The following is a 16,337-nucleotide window of genomic DNA, read 5'->3' as shown; positions in this document are numbered from 1 at the left end:
AAACCTGTCACTACTTCCTTTTCCTCATTTGTGTCATGGCTTCTTGACACACAACTAATGGCTTGCTGACTTTACATATATTAACTTCCAAAGAATTGGGACATTGCTTGAATAACTGGAGAGAAAGACTGCATTGTCACAGTGACAAGAGCAATATAAATGTGTACATAGAAAGACAACAATGGTGATGAAGGTCTTTAGGTTGATCTTGTTCATCAGACTGTCATCTTTATTTTCAAGAATGAAAAATAAGGGAGGAGAGGAAAAGAGAAAGTGGATGATTTACTCATGTAAAACTCCGGTCATCTGAAGCAGTGGGCTGTGCCCACGAAAGCTCATGATACTATCTACATCAGTGGTCCCCAATGCGGTGCCTGCCGGGGAATTTGTGCGTTCCCCCCGACAACCTGGGCCGGCCCGGTGCGCAGCAGGCGCCAGCCCCAGGCACGTGACACGCGCCGGGTGTGCGGTGCTCGGGTGGCCCCAGCCCAAGGGCACATGTGGGTGCTCGGGCGCGTAGTGCTCAAGTGGCGCTGGCCCTGGGCCCACGGCACAAGGCGCTCGGCCCTGGGGCACGGGCCGGGTGCAAAGGCATCCTGGTCCCCTGGCGTGCCCCTGGATGCGCAGCCCCGCCCGCGGGCGCCCGGGAGCCTCTAAAGGTTGGGGACCACTGATCTACATGTTTTGTTAGCCTATAAAGGGTTACCAGATCATTTGTTGGTTTTTCCTGTACAGACTAACTCAGCTACCCTCTGAAGCTTCTGTAGCTTTTTTTTGTAAGGAAAAATGGCCTGAGGAAAAATGATCGTTAAAGACTGGATTTAGATAATTTTACCATAGCTATAATTGTCATAGATATTCGCTGGAAAAATTGGAAGTGTTATAGTTTAGCAGCCATATATATTGTTAGAGCTTTCTTAATGACTTGATTTAATTATGGGCTTTCTTTCCTTCCATCACAGCACAAAAAAATGTTCCTTTCACAGCACAGAAAAGTTCAACTACATCATTACTGCAGGAAAACCATGAGATTATGCCGAAGCTCATGAAGTTTATTCAGTCACTACATTTTGCTTTAATTCAATCTCGTAAAGACACTACTGCAGATTTCAATACTGTTGTGGAAAAATATATATATGAATATTTGAAACGAAGCATTAGTGGATCTAGCAAATATAGGGAATTTGTATTATACCCTTATGAATCACGGCTGGATGATAGAAAATTTCTATATCCTGCTCCAAAAAACAAATCCCATATTGACAGTTGCTTGCGTAACTACATTTTTGGTGCTGAAGCCTATCAACTGCCTGTTTGTAAAGCAAAAGAATTGATGGAGGGAAATCAGAAAGTTCAGCAGTTCAGTCCCATTTCAGATTATGAAGCCCCAGAAGAAGAAACTGACTTCACAAATACAAAAACTGGGAAAAGAAATGGTTCTAAATGTGAGGGTGCTGCTGCCAAGCAAAAACACCCTCACTCTGGGGACTATGACCCTGATAGACTCAAAGAGCTGATTAATTTAATTCAGTGTAAGAAGAAAAATGTAGGTGGGGAATCTGATACAGAAGACACTAAAAACAAAAGTGGACTGAAACGAAGATTACACAGTGACTCTGAGAATCTGCGGAAGCACTTAAAAATGAGTGAATCTTCAGAAAATAGTTGCCAGTATGAAGGTAATAAATATTATTCATATAGAACTCACTACTTAAAGAAAATTACATTGAACATTTTTTTAAAATGGAAGCTCTATAGGTAAGAGTATTGGAATGACATTTGTTGCTTAGTGCTGTTCCGGTTGTGTGATTGCTTCATTTATAAATTATTAGAATGAAAGATTCATGAATAGAGGAATGATTGTCACTGGACCCTTTATACATATATATGACCTGACTTTTCCTAGTGGCCATGAGCTCAAGCAACTCCCAGTGGCCTCAATGGAAGGTGTTGAGGTTCTGCAGCTCTGAAAAAATAAATCGCTGACTCCTACATTTACTTATAACATGATTTCATTTTTCAGGCTGCAGATATCAATATATAGTGAAACCTTTGTTATCCGGCACTCTGTTAACCAGAAAACTTTAACCAGCATTTCCCCCAGCCACAATACTGTCACATCTTCAGGTGCACAGGCCTGGCTTGGTTTACTATGATTGGTTTAAATAAAAAAATTGTTGAGGTACTAATCAGCTTTAACTCAAAATAGAAATGTGAGACCAACTACTTCACGCTACAAAACTACCAATATTAAAAACTTGAGTTTTACTATTATTGTTCATTGATTTTTCCTAGGTTGATGGGACCCTCAGATAAGTGGAACGCCCTAATCCCCAAGCGTGCCAGATAACACTAGTTTTACTGTATTCTGATAATTTAGGGTCGGATCTTATTGTTTTAATATCCTAATATTTTCTGTAGAATTTTAGTACTTTAAATAATTGTCTGCCTACTCCAGACTATTAGGAGGCCTGTGGACCAGCTGTGGCTTGCCAGGTTTAGCCCCTGACAGTCCTCCAGATGCTTTATTTACCTCTGTCTGCAGATATGGCTACTCACAGGTCCCATTGGCCACAGATTTCTATTCCCAGCCAAATAGAGCTGCAGGACATGGCATGGACTAGGGATGTAATCAAATAATTGACTACCTAATAAGCCTAAGCTTATTGGATAGTTGAGTTGACCACTTCAGTATTCTTCCCCCCCTCCCCCCACCAGCTGCCTCTATATTAGAGGCAGCAAGGTGGGGAGAACAGGAGACAGTGCTGGAGGGAGCCAGCTTAAGAGCTGGTTCCCCCCCCTCCCCCAGCACTGTCTCTGCAGTGCCGCCTGCTTCCTCCTCCTCCACCCTTGCACTACTACCTCTATCAGAGGCAGCAGTGGGGATGGAGATAGGGGAGGCTGCTGTGGAGCAGCCTCTGCCCACGGCCAGCCTGGGCTGCCGCAAACGGACCACTGCCAGAGCATGTCACAAAACAGCCCCTTTTTGTGGCGGCCGGGGCTGGCTGTAGACAGGCTGCTGCATCTGGCATGAGCCGGGACTTGAGGAAAACAGTCTGTCCCAGCTCGCGCCGATTTGGGACTGCTGCAGTTCTGCCTGATTCTTAATACAACTATAAATTGCAGAGCCGCAGTTGGGGTGGCTCCTGGACTGGCGTGAGCCAGTACGAAGCACCTTCCCTTAATGACTAATCATGTAGTCAATACAAATCGTTTCAACTACACGATTAGTCAGTTACCCACCTCTTAACATCCTTTGTGTACCAGGACAATGCTTCCTATAGGTCTTATTGGCCAAGAACGGCAATCTGCAGCCAATGGGAGCTGAGAGTGGCAATACCTGCTGATGTGCAGGTAAATAAATTGTCTTGCAGTCCCTCGGGGCTAACTGTGGCAAACCACATCAGGGCTGCTTATTGCCCACCAATGGTCTTAAGCTTTTATAGTTGCAGTGTGGTAGTATTAGTGGTGTGTGTCTCATTTTGCAGACAAAGTGAAGCAGTAGCTTGGAAAGGCAAGCACTACAGTCATTCCCCTTGGTGATATTTAAAACAGTGAAGTTCAGTGTAACTGACAGCAGCTCTTAGCTATTTAATTTAGCTTGACAGAAACTTAAATACACTATCAAGTATTGTTCACCATTGCAGGCCTTGAAAAATGGTCTCCAGAAATAAGCTTGCAGTTTGCAGTTATCACATTTGTGGCTGATTTGTGTTCATACCTTTATTTAAAAAAAAAAAAAAGCATAGGGCATGTTTCTTTGCACCTCTTACCACCTTGGTGCAAGATGAATAGATCCCAGTTTCGCTAAACAAAGGGCTTTGATTTCTGGAGAGTGCTGCAATGTCTCCCTTGTGCTTTTATTTTTTAAAGTACCTTTTGGCCTGCTTCACATATACTTCTTACAGCAATTGAAGTTCCTGACGTTGCTAACAGTTCCCTTCTTCCCCCTTTTCCCTGCTCCCACCCACCTTGTAGAGGATTGCCCCTGACCTGGAGATAATCTGCCTCCTAGCTTGCCATGGGGAACATAGAAGCCTAGGAATCATAAGGAGATGTAAATTGGCAGCAACAGGAGTCTGATTCCTGCAGTGCTGCTAATGGAACAGAGTTGTCCCATCCATAGATAGTTGTGTGGCCCCCCAGACACCTGTGGTGGCTGTCCCAAGTGTCCTATGGACAGGATCCACAGGATTACCTAGTGTTTGATGTAGAATGGCAACAGGAGTCTCCCCCTCACTGCACTCACAAGGGTATCGCCATCCATTCTGGCTCAGTCAGTTTCGCTCCCACTGCCCTCTCCCGGCATGCTGCACTCAGCTTCTCTGTGGCAGCAGGAAGCAGAGTACCTTGGCCCAGCCATGGAGAAGTGGGCTGGGAGGGGAACAGGGCCAGAGCATGCTGACTCTCGCTACTGTGTGGAGGGGGCACCCCTGCTGCCACTGTTAGGTCTCTAGTAATACTCCAGTCCGTTCTGCTCGGAGGAAGGGGCGAAACGGGTGGGACCTGGAAAGGGAGTGTGGTGGGGACAGGGAACCCAGTGTCTGTGCGTGGGGTGGGTTGTCCCATGCCCTGCACCTCCTAGGGATGGCCCTGAATGGGATTTAGAGTCTCTCCTTCTCTGAGACAAATATAAAAATCAGGTTTAAGGCCCAATGGAGATGCAAACAAAATCCCACAACATTCATTTTGAGCAAAACTTTAGGGCAGGGGTGGGGAACCTCTGGCTTCCCTGGCTCCCCTCCTCCCCCCAGCATTGGGGAGTCCGTGATGTGAACTCCAGCCCCCTCCCCCTCTCTCCTTGTGAGGGGGATGGAAGATTGTCTGTCTTCTCACTTGTGGACCAAGGTCGTGAGGGTTTTGGGGCGGGGATAGGCTTGTCGTGTTTGATTTTTGTTGTTTTTTCTTCTCACTTGTGGCCCGCAAGTGACTTTTCTGTGGGGTCTGCAACCTTGCTTTAGGAGAAAATCTGACTAAACCTTGCAGTTGAAAATATATCTTCTGTGTTTTTATATAAACCCAAAAGTGAGTGAACTTCTTATTTTGAAAAGCTTTTGATTTTAAAATAATGTAAACCATGTTCTGTACAGGTTAGTTTTGAGCTCTTAAAGACAAGAGAAGTTTGGTTATTGGTGCTAAATTGTGTCTAACCCATACAGACATGCCTTAACTAAAAGAATATATTCTAATCTCTGCAAGAGCAGCACTGAAAAACTACATAAGTGTCAGATATGAGGTAATTTTTTTCAAGAGGTAAAACAAAAAATGTTAAACACATCTCCTATAATTTGGAGGTAAAGGGACTGGAGGTAAGGAATAAGTGGAATAAAATTACTAATCTCCCCCCTCCCCTTTTTGGTCAATAGGGATGGCAATTTTATACCATTAAACTTGCCTAGACTATTTATTCATCTTTTAATGTAACAGTAATGGTAGGGAGGAAGAACTAATTTCTCTGTTCAATTTCTCTCCCCCAGGAAGTAAGCAATTAGTAAGTACTTTGCAAGGTTGCCATAAAACATGTAGGATAGGTAGTGTTGCCAAGTTATCCTTAAGAGAACTGTAAATTCTTTATTTTCTAATGTTACTATAGTACTCTTATTTTAAACAATATTAATTAATGCAACATAAACCCTTTTTATGGTTACATTACATAAAATGGTAATGTGCTAAGTGGTATGAGAGAAGAATCTGATCTGTGGGTGCGCTTCTAACCCTGGGAGATTGCTTCCTTCTCTCTCCCCCAATTTCCATCCCCCTGATTAGTCTATATTTTCTCTGCATATGAATTATGGGAGTGTGCTCTGGAGTCTAGGAAGATGTTTAGAATGATGATTTGATATTGAATGGTTTTTTCCCCCTCCTGTTCCCTTTCCCTATAAAGGAGGAAGAACCTCAGAATCACCACAGTCTGTTTTCTCAATAATTACTGGTCTTGGTGGACATGATACTGACTTGAGACAGCAAGATGTAGCCGATCCTGCAGTTACAGACACACATGGTCTCATTAAGTTACTCTTAGAAACTCTAGCTAGTGCAGGACACTTGGATTCATCATTGGCACGATCTGTAAACCAAGCTTTAGGATTGGACACTGATGAAATAGAGGATTTAAGGCAAAAACGTGAATATGAATCAGTTCCAGTTCAGGATAAGGAAGAACATGTGCTTCCTAATATTGTACAAGCTGAAAATGTAAACTTCAAGGATCCACATAGCCCAGTGATATTGGAAACTGAAGCCACACACTTAGCCTATCCTACTGATGTTGACCTAAGGCTTTCTACTAGTGAAGTAGACACTGACCACACACTGCGTTTAAAAGTAAGTATTTTAAAGAGAAAAATCCAGTATTAATAGAGGCTGATTAAGTATACAGTACTTATAGCTATGGGTTTCTTAATGATTAGTTTCTATAAATTGTATCCAAGACTTAGGCATTTGTTTCTCCAAATCTTTGAGCTTTTGTTTGCCATTCTTCAATTTTCGGTACACTAACTTATTTCTTTTTTCTTAGATGAAGGCTCCTGGCTTTTAGGCCCATTCCATTTCTTTCCTTTCAAAAAATATCTAGCGAACCTTGAAGATTAGATATATCTCTGATTTCAGTTCTGATCTGGTTTTTCAGCTTTTTTCTGCTTGAAGGGGAGCGCCAGCAATATGCAATAAAATTGTTGCTCCTTTGCTTGAGCAAATAGCTGCCTGTTAAAATTCAAATTTGTCTTTTTGGTATCACCTTTTTTCCCCTTCAGCCTTTTTCCCCTTCCTAGTAGGAACCGGCCATCACTAGCAGTCCATCTTTCTACCTCTTGCAAGGATAAGACATTTTTATTCAGTGTCTTAGATGATTCATGGTGGTGTGGCTTCTGTGGAGTATCAGGGGTTATATTTTATGGAAGTAGGCATAGTAATGATTTTATAATGGGCCCAGTGTGTCCCTGCTGCATAGTCATCGTTTTCTGTCCAGAGAATGGAGAGATCCACTGTGGTCAATCCTCTACCAATCATTCCCTTGGGATGGCATTACATCCTGCTGGGATGAAGTCTGCTGCACTTGGAAGTACAGTAAGGAGAGCATGGGAGCCCAGTTCCCTTCTCGACTGATCTAGGTGTTGTGCAGTCCTTAAATGCTACCTTTCCAAAAGGCCATGCTGCAAGAGATCTTTCTTCCTATTTATTTCCAGTCAGTTTTATCTGGACAGGTCAACGTGCTCCCTAGTCAGATGTGTCCATTTCTGGTGCCCACAATTCAGTGTGAGAGCTGATAAACTGGAGAGGGTCAGAAAAAAGCCACGAGACTGTTTAAAAGATTAGAAAACCATTCATTTTCTATAAATCTCAATAGGCTAATAATAGCCTTATTTATTTTAATAAGGCTATAAGTCTACACTATAAACTTAATCGGTGTAACTACATTAACAGTCATACCAGTCAAAGCCCTGGTACAGACTAGGGCTGTTAGCATTTAGTAGTTTAAATAATTAACCGATAAGCTTGGTTTTAATTGGTTAATCCAAATAGCTACCTGCCCCTGCTGCTTCTGTATCAAAAACTATAACTCACGTTCCTAGTACAGATAGCATTGTTGACAAAACTGCCACCTCTTATGGAGGTAGATTACCTATGCTGATGGAAGAAGCTCTCCTATAATATAGTAGCAGTGGTATTTTCTCTGAAACATTTACCTCCAAGAAAGAGCAGTCTACTTCCTATTTAGTTATTGCTAGTGAGTTTCAAGTGTATATATTAAAGAAGCATATATAGTGAATGAATTTCCATGTCTATAGGGACTAAACAGTTTAGTGTTGACCTGACTGCCCCCATTTGAGTGGGGGGAAGAGGGGGAAGGAGAGAACTGCCATTTTTTTTCCAGTGGGCAGAGTTAAGCCAGTGCTCAACTCTTGAAACTCTCATGCTAGAACTCTTCCCTAAAACATGATCTCCTGGCCCTAGAGAATGAATAGTCTGTAAGTGGCCCATCCATACTTCTCTACGCTATTGTATTAATGTTGGTTGCTTAAAAAAAAAAAGACAATCAAACCTTGTACAGAAAGGAAAGTCCTCAGCTCTAGTCCAGGGATCTTCTAGGCAGGTTTCTCAGACTCAACCATGGGAGATCATCAGGTATTGCTCATTTCCTAAGTTACTGGAGCTCCCTTATGAAAGAGGAATTTTGGTCCTAATTGTAAATAACACTTAGATAAACCGTTCTGACAGTCGGGAATCTGTTTTGCAATGATGTTGCAGTTGTGTGGATCTCTGTATATAAGAGAGGAATGGGTGATGTTGATATGTTCCCTACTTCTGTTGGTGGAAGAAACAACTTTTGACCTTCACCGAGCTCACCTTCAGGTCTGCGAAAAGAAACCAGTGTCACAATTAAATGCAAAGTGAGGAAACATTGTTAATCATAAGGGATTAATGCTATGTGAGAAACCATTTAAAATGGAAGTGGACAGTTAACCTCTAAAGCTGTAAAACAAAGGAGGGTTAGTGGAATCCAAATTGCTGTAATAAACCCAAAAATAGTATGAGACCGTGATTTTCTAGCAGTTATGCATTTAAATTTGTAGGCTTGTCTTTTGAAAGTGGGTTTGAACAATGTTGGTCACAGGTGATAAGCTGTGTAGTCTATCATCTTATCATTTTTCTGTGTGGGTTCATTAAGCGTGAACCCCATGCAACACGCCTTCTAGAATCATACATGCGACACCTATGTCTATTGCAACACCTGGTGTGTCTCATTCAGTACATCAAATGCCCCAACAACATCTGTGTTGGTCAAGCCAGGCAATCACTACTCTCTCAAATGAACTCTCACTTTGTTTCAGTCTGGAATCTAAGTAGGAGTCCTACTGATTCTATAAATTGGTATTAAATTCGGAAAGTTACCCTGAATAAGAGTGCTGTCTCTTCTGTGTCAACTATTGGCTGACTGAAGCTACCTGGTTAAGGCAAGGCAGACTAGCAATACACTTATAGATGGTTTGGCATGCTTGAAACAGAAGGTAGATGGTCTTTTCCCTCCTATCAAATGTGCCTACAATGACCTTCTGAATTACCATGTGAAAAACCCTTTTTGTCACTACAGAAGCTTTGCTGAGGATAAAAAAATTTCCCTGTGTTAAGATTTGATTAACTTAAAGGCCAGAGTTGCATTAGATTGGTAATCTTACCTACCTACATTCCTCTTGCTGGGATGGCTAAAATTATACTTGTGTGTTAAGGATAAATCAGTCTTCTGAGAATTGTATTAATTTTTGTAGGAACCAAGTACTGGAAGTGTTAGTAGCTTTGATGACTACAGCCCATGTCCTAGCACACCCATTGAACATTCTTATCGCAGGCAACATTCCAGCTCAAATAACATAGGAGAGGTGGGAATACATTGGAAGCTGATTCCAATTACAGGTAAGACATGCTACTACCTTTTTATGCTAGCCTGAAATATAAACCTGTAAAAACAAGTTTTCTAAAGGTCTCATCTTTCATAGATTCCACTCTTGGGTCACACTATTTTTATTATTTATTACAGAAATAGGCTGAACTATTAAGACCCCCAGGGATCAAATTCTACTGTGTTTATACCCATATAACCTCTTGTTCTTTTTTGAGCATGTTTAGCTGTAACAGAGACCAGGTTTTAACCTCTTGGTGTGATGAATAAATAGGAACAACTTTGGTAATATATTGACAACATAGTGTAGCCATCAGGAATTGTGATCTTTGCAATCAATTGTTTGCTTGAAGTCTTCATCTTTGACAATAAAAATGAAACCCACTTTTAGAGAATCTTCTTTAAAGAACTTTCTCATCCTATCTCTTGAAGGTTGAGTGCATTATTGATGAGGGGTCTGGACGATGGGATAGAAGAGGGGAGATGTCCAGAGCCATACATTCATGAGTCTGGATACTGAGTCTATCTGCCTCCCCTCCCCCCCCCCATTTCTTCCTTTGACTGACCCAAGTAGGATATATTTACCATCATATTTCATGAGAAAAAGTAATTGGTTCCTGCTCATCTTATAAGAATCCTAGAGTGGTGGCTGTAAGTGTAGTTGGATTAGTCTTACCAAAGGAGCACTAAGACCATTTTAAGATCTATCTTGCTTTTATCCACATACTTCTTAAGATTTTGAATGAAAGAGGATAGCGCTGATATTTGGCCCCAAAGGACAAAACATCAATACCCATTCGGTGTTGGGTATGGTGAAAAATAGAAAACTGTCAAATGTTTATGGTGGACAATGTGTGTTTTGCATTCTGGGTTGGAAAACGATAATATACGTGCTTGACTGCACATGGCTGTGGAAGTAGTAATGGCAAGTAACATGATTAGGCAGCTCAAATTATAGTTAACTGCTGGAAGTGAAGTTCCTAAGATTTGCCAGTTGAGTGTTACACAGTCTACTTGGTTTCAGTATTATGCCAAGTTTTTATTGGAACCAGGCAATTTTCTCTGAAGTATATGCTTAGGGGCTTTAAAAAAAGAGAAGGAACATCCTTGATCACCAGAGATGAAGGAGATGGTGTTTTAATTAGACATCACCAGTGTTAGCTCCCTAGAGTTTGTAACTTTCAAGTTAGCTCTTATTTTCTTTATATACTGATTAGTCTAGTAACACAATTAAGTTTGAGAAGTGCTATAATAAATATCTATCTAGAGAAACTACAAATGCTAACTGCTGCTCTCCCTCAGGAGGGGCAGGAAGAGTTCCAGAGGATCAACTGGAAAAACATGGAGATAACCAAACAGGTGAGAAGGATGGCTTGCTTCCCCCCCACCCACCCCCTCAGATGCCACTACTTCCCAACCTATCATTTCTTCTGGTAGTGAATTTTCATCAGTAAACTGGGGAGTGAATCTGTAGTCTGCTCTTCAGTGGATGGAATTGATTCACTGAAACAACCCAATAGTTTTTCAAGCTTTTCTGTCTGTCGGTTATTTGAGTCTACCATGTGTACCTTCCTGAAAATGTGATTACGTCAAGTAGCATTTGAATTTTCTTTGTAGGGGTTTATGATCTTTTAATAGCCTCACTTACAATGAATTGCTTTGCCTCTCTTTAGTAGATTGCATTTGATGGTTTGTGGGTTTCTTTATTTAGTAGTGTTGGGAAGGAAAGCAACTTTGGTTTTTCTTGTTTCTCAGTTGTATGGAAATTAGTGATTGGTCTCTTGCTATCAGTTTATAAATGATGAGAACAAATAGCATTTTGCCATTTTGATTTTCTTAAATTTTCAATCCTTTATCATGGTGGGGAATGATAGAAAGTTCTTTTTTTAGTAGTAAATTCTTTGCTTTTTGTTATGTGATGCTTTCCAGTCTGTCCCTGAAAAACCTTACTATTGAAGGAAACCTTGCTTTTAGTTACGTAACTTAAATGGACATCTTACGTTGCTAAGCACTGAATAATCTTTTGTATCTTAATTACTACATAATTCAAACCCCATGATGGTCGGGAAGTAAACTGGGGTTTCAGTTTTAGCTATTCCTGTTGGCTTTCTTGCTTATGAATATTTGTCCTAACCAGAACCTAGTTTTATTCCTTAAATGTGAGGTTCATCTTGAATCTGGGACTGTTTAACTTGAGAAATTCAATCCAACTGGGATCTTGCTTACTTTTCCTTGTTACCTTGTACAAAAAGGCTAATGGGATACTCATCTTGTACCCTAAGCTCTCCTGGGTTTTTCCCCCCTATGGTGTGTACTACTTGAATTTCTGATTTTTTTTTTTTTTATAATGCATCAGAGAACAGCATCTCTTCTTTTGTCTTTCTAGAACGGCATCTTTTTATAGCATTTCAGAAGCTTGCTGCAAATGAACAAAGAAAGCTAGCTCTTGCTTTTTAAAACAAAGTTGGTATTTTCAGGTCTTTTTTTTGTTTGTTTTCTTTTCCCCTACAAACTTCTTTGGCCTATCAAGTTAAAATAGGAAGATTGACGTTTCAACAGGAACAAATCCTGGAAGTTGTTTGCTCTATATACCTGCTTTGACAACTTGTGTTAATTCCTAACACATTTAGTATTCAGGAGAAACTTGTGACCCAATGGTGTAGATGTGTGAAAGATGCCACCTTAAGAAAGCTCTCATTAAAAGTAACGTGTTTTCTCCCTTGAAATGTAACTGAAAATATTTTGAATTTAAAATTCTAACCCCAAAGCTCAGCTTGCATTTCTGCTGTAGTTAAACTTGCATTTGCAAGCAATGAGACTTCTTAGTTACATAAGAAATACTGTTGGTTTTGTAAATAGGTGATTTCTCTTGTCAGCGAATTGAAAAGCAACTTAGAAAGTTCTGCATGCTCAGATTGTCTTGTGTAAAAGGGAGGATTTCTGTGGGTCTTTTTTTATGCATTGAACTTTTCTCTTGCAAAGCAACTAAACTGATCTCTCAAGTGTTTGTCATGTCTCAAACTAGGGTTAATAAATGTAGCATGTCTCCCAATGATTTTCATGTTTTGTATTTGGAAATTTGGCCACATTGTACATAGCAAAGCATGGGAAATCATATTAAAAACATTTTCCCTAATAGTGTGTATTTAAGGATGTCATTAAATAGAAATATGTCCAATAGAAATTTTAAAAAGTGGTAACATTTTAGTATTGTTTAGTGTATGAAAAGATTGCTACCATTATATTTTTGTGTACAAAGATCAAGAAGTTTTGTGACCGTGCCACTTTTAGAAGCAACTTGAAACAGATTAAATATACAGCTAAGAACATTTCACAATAGTGCAAAGGTTTTTAAAATGCTAACTTTGTGCAGGGAATGTGGCTGCAGTGCTGCTAAACTGGTAATTTTTTGTTGCTAGAAAAGTCTGAGGAGGAAAAGGAGTAGTTTAAAAAAAACCCAAATTATGCATGTTAGGGTAACTCTGTGTCTAATCTGGAAATGTATATAGTTCATATTTGGGGATAATGTATACCTTTTAAAATGCAGTTTTAAAAATGACTAAAATGTGTAGCAAGTGACTTGTAGATTTAAATGTGCTTTACATAAATGTGTGTTTAAAAAATAAAATCCCTGCAAAATATGTGCTTGATTGAGTCAAGCACTGTTCTCTTCCCTCTCTTTTTCAGTAGGTCACTCTAGACCAGAGGTTGGCAACCTTTTTCAAGCCAAAGAGTCAAAATTCATAACAAGTGGTTACAGTCAGTATAAGAATGCCCATTTGAATGCCTGAAAATATACAACTTAATATTATTAATAACATGATTAATAATAGCATAAATGAAACATTGCACTCAGACGTAATTTAATGGGACTTCTGCTGCTGTATCTTCTTGCACATTTCTTTGAAAGTTACATCATAACTAGTCAAATTGAGTTCCATGCACGTATTCAAGCTATATGAGTAATTTAAAAATATAAATTTTGCGGGTTTTATAAACTTTTCATTTTAATTTAAAAAGTTGCATGCATTTTTGGAATGACAAGCCATATTTGGTTTCTTATTGAGCCATATTTGGCTCGAGCCATAGGTTGCAGACCCCTGCTTTAGACCCTCAGTTACACCAGGACAATCCAGTTACTTTCAATTGTAATGGCTTGAACCTTGGCTTAAAAAAAAATCATGCACGAAGGAATGGAATCTGTTCACTTCTGACCATGGCTTTGTAGAGCTAACAGGATTTTTAAAATCTTTTTTATTTTTTGACAATTAAATAGATTGGTATCCCGTTCTTCAACAGATCTGTTTGTGTGGGGGTTTTGGTACTTTAAAACAGGGGAAAGAACCTGAGGCCTGGGGGCCACATTGCCTGGATTCTGCTCCCTGTCCCTTGCATTGGGGGAACTTGTACTGGCACTTCAGCGCCCCTTCCCTTCCCCTGACTGCCCCATGATGGACCTGGAGTACAAAATATTCTGGGCTCCCCTAGGCTCTGGTGTGCAAGGGAAATGTGGAGTGCCTTTCTCCTTCTCAATTGGGGCATCAAATCAGTAAGAGCTTCTTTTTTTGTATATGGTCCCTGATTGATTTTTTTTTCTTTTTTTCCTTCTTCTTTGGGTCAAGAGCCAACGACCCACAGAAGAGGTTGCCCACCTCTGCTTTTTAAAATACATGAACTTCAGACATTATTACATAATTTTGGATACCTTTACTACTCCAGAGATGACACTCCTCAACCCCCATTCTCCAGCCAAATTTAGTCATTTTTACAATCTCATTTACTTTTTTTAATAAATGGTGTGGGGTTTTTTCTCTTTCTTTGGGCTGTTAGAAAGCCATACAAATCAAAGGAAACTGACTGATAGCAATTTTAGTTTCCCTGGGTACCAATACAGAAAGTGGTGTCTAAAGCTCATAGTAACATTGTTTGCAGATTTGGAAAAGAGATTTGGAATTGAATGTGCTTGGGATGAAACTAACCATATCTAGAAATTCTATCAAGCTTGGAATAATGCAGTGAAACTTGTCCACATTTACTTACCATGTTACATGGGCTGTAGACAAAGGAGGGCTTTTATTACTGCTGTTAATTATGTAACTTTTTATGAGCATTGAAAGAAAGTGGCGGGATTCACTAGCTGAACTCATTTCCATAATTGCATGCCAACTATTCTGCACACTTTATATATGCACAATTTACCCTATACACCATAGTATGTGATTTACTCGAAGTCTGAAGACTTTGACTTAGAAGCTAGAGAGGAATTGCTCGCTTAACCACTTCAGTCAGCTTAAATCTCCTGAAGATTAGGGTGCTTCCTGTTGTATAGTAATGCTCAGCACATTTTGCCTGACAATAAATAATGACTTGCTTATGATTTTCATTTTCTGTGTGAGTAATGAAATCCTAAAATATTCTGTTTTCTTCTCCCTATTTCCACCTGAAACTAGAAACAGGTTACGCTCAGCTTGTACAGTGCTTCTGTACTGGCACTTGGCATTAATGCGTTAAATGCCAAGTTAAGCTGTTATGTAGAAGACGATGCTGTTTTAAAATTATTACAAAACTTCAAGTGTATGTTTTTGTTGATTTTTTTCAAAGATTATTTAACTCTTCCTGTATAGGTCTGAAATCACCAGAAGAACAACTGGTGTATTTGCCACCAAAGGATGCACTTCCTAATGACCCCAGGGTAATAAATAGACAAAGAAGTTCTGATTACCAGTTTCCATACTCTCCATTTTCAGACATGCAAAAGGGGACAAAAGAAGATGGACTGTATAAAAGTCACATGGAGAAAAATGACGATCAGTATGCTCTAACAGATCATCATCTTGCATCTAAGCACTCCATAAGTGGAATAATAGAGTCTACGTTATTGGAAGAATATAATCTTTTTGCAAGAAGGGTTCAGGAGATTTTACAGCAAAAGAATATTGCATATGTTAGTGGAATGTCCACACCTATCTTTACAGCTCAAGAGAGAGTAATGAGGCTTTCTGAATACATATGTTTACAGGCATCAGAAATCTCTGTCCAAGAGTATATAGAGAGGCTGAGTGAAAAGCTGAATAATGTTGCTCTGTCATCTTCATGTAGTAGACATACTCCGCCTCTTAACTCTAGTCCTGATCCAGCAGGAGATGCTGTAATTGAGACTGAATCGAATCCTTCACTAGAACAGGATGTACCTGTTTCAAGTGACTTTGACACTGCACTGTTACCAGAACCACCGTGTAACAGTATTGTGGAGGAGACCAATTGTAATGAGCAGCATTCATCAATGAATTTAACCACAGTGAAAGATGAAATGGACCATGTTACTGCCATCGCAGAGGTTTTACTGCCATCTGATAAAAACACTTCCAGTGATGATCCACTGGAGCCACTAGAAAAGACTCAGAAATCGCCAGATAACTTAAACATTTCAACACAACCAGCACTTTCTGATTTTATAAGCCAGTTAAAACCTGAAGTATTTAACAGCTTGGTTAAAATAATTAAAGATGTACAGAAAAACACTGTGAAATTTTACATTCATGAAGAGGAGGAAAGTACACTCTGCAAAGAAATACAGGTAAATAGATTTACCTTCTGGGAACTATCTGTAGCACAGAGCTAGGGGGTCAAGAGTGTCATACCTTTTTGTAGGCTGAGCAAATTGCATGCTGCTGGGGTTTCTTGCATTCCTTCATTTCCTTTCTCCCTATTCCAAGACAGCAGAAGCTCACTATTTGCCACTCTACAATGCCCTTCTGTTTTAGAAACTCCTTGTAATTTCCATTAACTAGTCCTTTTGATCTGTGAACAGTTGCAGAGGTGCTCAAAGTTGTGGCTCTGTTAATCAGCTGGCATAGGCTATGTCCCCCATTTTCCTCCTTCCTGTCTTTCAGTTATTCCCCAAAATCAACAGGATTCTGCTCATTGATGCTTGGAACAT

The 16,337-nt window shown here is 40.0% G+C and overlaps 2 protein-coding genes across 8 annotated transcripts in view; one reads left to right on the top strand and one right to left on the bottom strand.

Moving 5' to 3' along the window:
• The window catches only part of TASOR (transcription activation suppressor), a 62,090-nt gene that overhangs the window by 36,121 nt on the left and 9,632 nt on the right, over positions 1-16,337 (top strand). For 2 of the 7 annotated variants that reach the window (XM_075938884.2, XM_075938887.2), the window contains exons 14-18: positions 963-1,679; positions 5,885-6,324; positions 9,267-9,411; positions 10,700-10,756; positions 15,145-15,974. In XM_075938884.2, coding sequence (XP_075794999.1) covers positions 963-1,679; positions 5,885-6,324; positions 9,267-9,411; positions 10,700-10,756; positions 15,145-15,974 — 2,189 coding nt within the window. Of the gene's footprint in view, positions 1-962; positions 1,680-5,884; positions 6,325-9,266; positions 9,412-10,699; positions 10,757-15,021; positions 15,975-16,337 lie in introns of all 7 variants that reach the window. The other 5 variants (XM_075938881.2, XM_075938886.2, XM_075938885.2 and 2 more) reach the window with 3 other exon arrangements.
• The window catches only part of CCDC66 (coiled-coil domain containing 66), a 78,622-nt gene continuing 68,905 nt past the window's right edge, over positions 6,621-16,337 (bottom strand). Inside the window, exon 20 of the mRNA XM_014577397.4 lies at positions 6,621-8,354. The gene's annotated coding sequence lies outside the window, so the exon portion shown is untranslated. The remainder of the gene's footprint in view (positions 8,355-16,337) is intronic.

The sequence above is a fragment of the Pelodiscus sinensis genome, chromosome 11 (genome assembly GCF_052426305.1).
Source record: "Pelodiscus sinensis isolate ZL-2025 chromosome 11, ASM5242630v1, whole genome shotgun sequence".
Classification (NCBI taxonomy): Eukaryota; Metazoa; Chordata; order Testudines; family Trionychidae; genus Pelodiscus; species Pelodiscus sinensis.
Note: the sequence above shows the minus strand (reverse complement) of the source record. Positions and strands in the feature narration are given on the sequence as shown.